General features: G+C 49.4%; 1 protein-coding gene across 1 annotated transcript in view; it reads right to left on the minus strand.

The window, feature by feature from the left end:
- Positions 1-1238: 1238 nt before the first annotated feature.
- The window catches only part of c7a (complement component 7a), a 23858-nt gene continuing 19861 nt past the window's right edge, over positions 1239-5235 (minus strand). The window contains exons 10-12 of the mRNA XM_048594225.1: positions 3490-3648; positions 2848-3035; positions 1239-1697 (exon numbers count right to left, since the gene is read on the minus strand). Of these exons, the coding sequence (XP_048450182.1) occupies positions 1483-1697; positions 2848-3035; positions 3490-3648 (562 nt within the window). The 3' untranslated portion in view covers positions 1239-1482. The remainder of the gene's footprint in view (positions 1698-2847; positions 3036-3489; positions 3649-5235) is intronic.

Below are 5235 nucleotides of genomic sequence, written 5' to 3' on the forward strand. Positions count from 1 at the left end.
GCCCCCACACATATACAGACTCACACACACACTCACTCACACACACTCACTCTCACACACACACACATGCTCACTCACACACACACACACTCACACACACTCACTCTCACACACACACACATGCTCACTCACACACACACACATGCTCACTCACACACACACACACTCACACACACTCACACTCACACACACACACACAGACTCACACACACTCACACACACACAGACTCACACTCACACACACACTCACAAACACACACAGAACCATGAATGTGGTCGTGCCAGTGTTGGACTGGGGTGGACAAGGTCAGAATGATATTTGAATCACAAGCTTTTGAGCATTGCTTCACTGTCAGGCGAAGTGGAGGGAGGCACACAGACACAGCGGAGATAGGTGGAGAGATAATGGCAAGTTAATTCTGGGTAATTAACAGTGTCAACAGATAAGTACAAATAGTGTGAGTGGAGGGTCGAGAGGCTGAATAACAAATGAAGGGATGACCTATGAACCAATTAATTAATCTGCCTTAATTAAAAATAAACCTGTTGAACTATAACCTGGTGTCGTATGGCTTCTGACTTCACACACACACGCACACTGAGAATACCCTGAGAAAACTCTGATATGATAAACCAGACAGCATCCTGATCCCAATTATCTTGCCATTATCTCTCTACCTATATGTTCTGTGCCTGTGAGCTTCCCTCCACTTCACCTGAAGAGGGTGCAGTGCTCCGAAAGCTTGACCCCTGCCCCCTCTGACCATCCCATCCACCCTGACCCCTGTCCACGCTGACCCCTGAACCCCTGACACGCACGAACCATCCCCCCTGAATACCATGACCCTGGGATGGGGCATTACAATCGTACAGGATGTGTTGGTGTAGTGGGATATTAATCCCAAACCCCAGTGTAATTTTCCAGGGTCTTGGGTTTGAATCCCACCATGGCAGATGAGGAAATTTGAATTCAATAAAAACCTAGAAAAATGAGATGGCCCAATGGTGACCATTCCGTTATTGATTAACATAAAACCCAGCTACTGAACCTATGGCCTGACCTGGTCTGCCCTACACGTGACTCCAGACCCACAGCAATGTGGGTGACTCTCAACTGTTCTCTGGGCAATTAGGGATGGGGTAATACTACGCTGACCCAGCCAGTGACACTCACATCCTGTGAACATCTGTCGAGGCAGAAACAACATAAACTGAGCCAGGAAACAAGACCACATCAGTCAGAGTGGAAGGAGGTTTATTGAGCTTGAGGGAGAGAGCAGGTGGAGGGTGGTCTGAGGAGGAAGGGGGGGGGGGGGGGTGCGAGTAGGCTGTGGGATTCAGGATTTCGGGAGCAGGTTCGGATGGTTCTGGATGGCAGTAGAACTGGGAGAGAGTTGTGGGGGAAGTGAACAGGGTTTGACAAGATATGATGGAGGCTGGGTGCTTGGGTCAGGGGGTTATCGGGTGCTGACCCTCAGACCTTTAACTCTGCGGGTCATAGGCGGTTGCAGTGGCCAAGCGTTGTAAACACGGGCGGCTGGCGACAACAGTGAAACTTCTCCCATGACACCTCCACACTGCGGCCTCACACTCACTCACTGTTGTTTCCTCCTCGCTCCCCTCCAGCAGGACACAGAACTGAATCCCTCCAGCAGGACACTCCTCCTGTGGCTGGCACACACACCCGACTCGCTCCTCTGCAAAACAATAGGCATCCCCGTCACTCAGCTACCACACCATTAGGCAAGCAGCCTGCTGAAGCACAGGAAGATCCCACAACCACATCCTGAAAGGATGAATCTTGGTCAAGTCTCCAAGGGGAACCGGCTGTCCCCCTACAACTCCACCCCCCACCGCTCCCCCCAACACCCCCACCCCCACCGCCATTCAAACCACACTGTCAAATCTCAGCTGTCAGACCGGCCTGTACTTTAGGATCTCGAAATCTATCGGAGACACCACCAGGAGCACCTGAGGCTGGAGGGTCGACCTCTGTCTGCCTGAGCACAGTTCAGGGAAATATGGTCAATAACTGCATTCCCTTACATCCATCCCTCCCCCTCAATTCCCACTGTTTCCCTCAGCTCAGAAGCTGGGAATACTACAGCAAGTAACTCACCTCCTGACTCCCCAAAGCCTGTCCCACTATCTACGAGGCACAAGTCAGGAGTGTGATGGAATACTCCCCACTTGCCTGGATGGGTGCAGCCCCAACAACACTCAAGAAGCTCGACACCATCCAGGACAAAGCAGCCACTTGATTGGCACCATCCACAAACATCCACTCCCTCCACCACCGACGCTCAGTAGCAGCAGTGTGTACTATCTACAAGATGCACTGCAGAAATTCACCAAAGATCCTCAGGCAGCACCTTCCAAACCCACGACCACTTCCATCTAGAGGGACAAGGGCAGCAGATACACGGGAACCCCACCCCCTGCAAGGTCCCCCCAAGCCACTCACCATCCTGACTAGGAAATATATCCCCGTTCCTTCACTGTCACTGGGTCAAAATCCTGGAATTCCCTCCCTAAGGGCATTGGGGGTCAACCTACAGCACATGGACTGCAGCAGTTCAAGAATGCAGCTCACCCCCACCTTCTCAAGGGGCAACTAGGGACGGGCAAGAAATGCTGGGCCCAGCCAGTGATAGCCATGTCCCACAAGTGAATAAAAAAATTCTCAACTGTCCTTCCATTGCCCCCCGCCTTCCCTCAGTGCTGCTCTCCAATCCTTCTTGTCTTTCATTTGCCCCTCACCTATTCGCCACCCAACTGCCCCAGGATAGACTGACTGGCAGGGAGGTGTTTGGAGGATATTTAAATGAAGGAGGATTGTTCTCTCACCATCGCAGGTCTCTCCGAGTGAGCAGGAACCACAGCGGGAAGCTGGAGAAGGAGCAGGTGATGGGCAGGTGCTCTGTGGGACCAGCTCATACTGTCGGCCCAGGCACTCCAATGTCAGGAGCTTGCATAGTGTCAGCAACATTACCCTCCTCGTCTTCCCATCCACCACACAGACTGGCAGCGAGCGGCTGGGGGCACACAGCACACCATGAGATAGAACACATGGCACAGGGAACTGGGGGGAGACACAGGGGAGGATAGAGAGGGGGCTCAGAGAGAGACAGGGAGAGGCAGAAGAGAGAGGAGCAAGGACAGAGAGAGAACGAGGGTTCAGAGAAACGGGGGAAGACAGAGAGAGGGAGGGAGAGAGAGAGAAAATGGAGGGGAGAGTCAGAGTGTGGGGAACAGCGAGTGTGTGGGACAGAGTAACACTGGGGGTGTGGAGAGTAATTGTAAGGAACAGACAGAGGGACACAGAGAGCAAGAGTGGGATGGAACAAGGGAGGGAGAGATTGGGGAAAAGAAATTAGTGAGAGTGTGGGGAGAGGTGGACAGGGACTGAGGTGTTATTTCTATCACACTGCCCCTGTCTCCTGTCTGCAAACTCTCCACACTCTCTCATTGCGATGGTGCAGACTGTACCTGCATTCATAAGGCATTTTGCAAACACACTTTCCAATCTTCATCTTCTCCCATGGAGCACACTGGGGAGGTTCTGGAGCTTCCGTAACTGCCCCTGAAATAAACATAGAGCGACAGTTTGAAACCACACGTGGACACATTGTCACATCTCTTCTGGAACTAGCTCACTTTGTTCCTCAGCAGCTCTGTCTGGTCTATACATTACACATGGTCTATACATTACACATGGTCTATACATTACACAGCGTTAATACATTATACATGGTCTGTACATTACACAGCGTTTATACATTACACAGCGTTTATACATTACACATGGTCTATACATTACACAGCGTCTATACATTACACATGGTCTATACATTACACATGGTCTATACATTACACATGGTCTATACATTACACAGCGTTTATACATTACACAGCATTTATACATTACACATGGTCTATACATTACACAGCGTTTATACATTACACAGCGTCTATACATCACACAGGGTTTATACATTACACATGGTCTATACATTATACAGGGTTTATACATACATAGGGTTTATACATTACACATACATTACACTGGGTTTATACATTACACAGCATTTATACATTACAGGGTTTATACATCACAGGGTCTATACATTACATAGGGTTTATACATTACACAGGGTTTATACATTACACAGGGTCTATACATTACACAGAGTTTATACATTACACAGGGTTTATACATTACACATGGTCTATACATTATACAGGGTTTATACATTACACAGCGTCTATACATTACACAGGGTTTAAATGGGTGAGGAATTTTCTGGAGTGCCTTTTCGGATAAACACTGGGTTTGGGCTCTCCCATGGAAATTCCATGGGAAAAGGGCAAAGGAAGCTCCAGGTATCTTGACATTTCCAGACAATCTCCACCTATCCTTCCCAACAGTTTTTATGATCTTCCTTTGTTTGGAAATCTCTCCAGTTCCACCAGAAGCTTTTTGTACCTGATCGGCCTGATCGGATCAATCTCACAGGCATCAGGATCCTCAAACCTTCCAAAGGCAGGACTTAATCCCAACTGTTACTCGATCCAATTCACAGCCAGGCTGGAAATTCAGCAAACTCTTAGCTCGGCCCGCCCCAACCCCATGTAGAGACAGAGAAAACTGGAGCAGCAGTAGGCCATTCGGCCTTTCAAGCCTGCTCTGCCATTCAATATGGTCACGATTGATCATCCAACTCAGTCCCTTGTTGCTGCTTTCTCTCCCCATACCCTTTGATCCCTTTAGGCCTGACAACGATAAGAAAACAAACAACATAGTCTGGTCTGGCCCGGCCTGGCCCAATTTAACCCAACCCAACCCATTTCAAAGCAACGCAACCCAAACCAATAAATTCTAACTGACTCGACTTCAACCCAATCAAGTCAAACCAAACTAACCTAAATCAAACAAATCCAACCCCAACCCAACCTGACATCCCCCCCACCACACAACCTCAACCCCAAAGTCCAACCCCAAACCCAACTCCAAATCCAAACCCAAACACTACTTGAACTCCCCACAACCTTGAACCCAAACCCAAATCCCAATCCCAAACCCCAAACCCAAACCCAAACTCAAACCCAAACCGCAAACCCAAACCCCAAACCCCAAACCCAACCCAAATCCCAAACCCAAACGCCAAACCCCAAACCCAAACCCAACCCAAACCCCAAACCCAAACCCCAAACCCCAAACCCAAACCCCAAACC

Source organism: Rhincodon typus, chromosome 3 (assembly GCF_021869965.1).
Source record: "Rhincodon typus isolate 14 chromosome 3, sRhiTyp1.1, whole genome shotgun sequence".
In the NCBI taxonomy this organism is placed as follows: Eukaryota; Metazoa; Chordata; class Chondrichthyes; order Orectolobiformes; family Rhincodontidae; genus Rhincodon; species Rhincodon typus.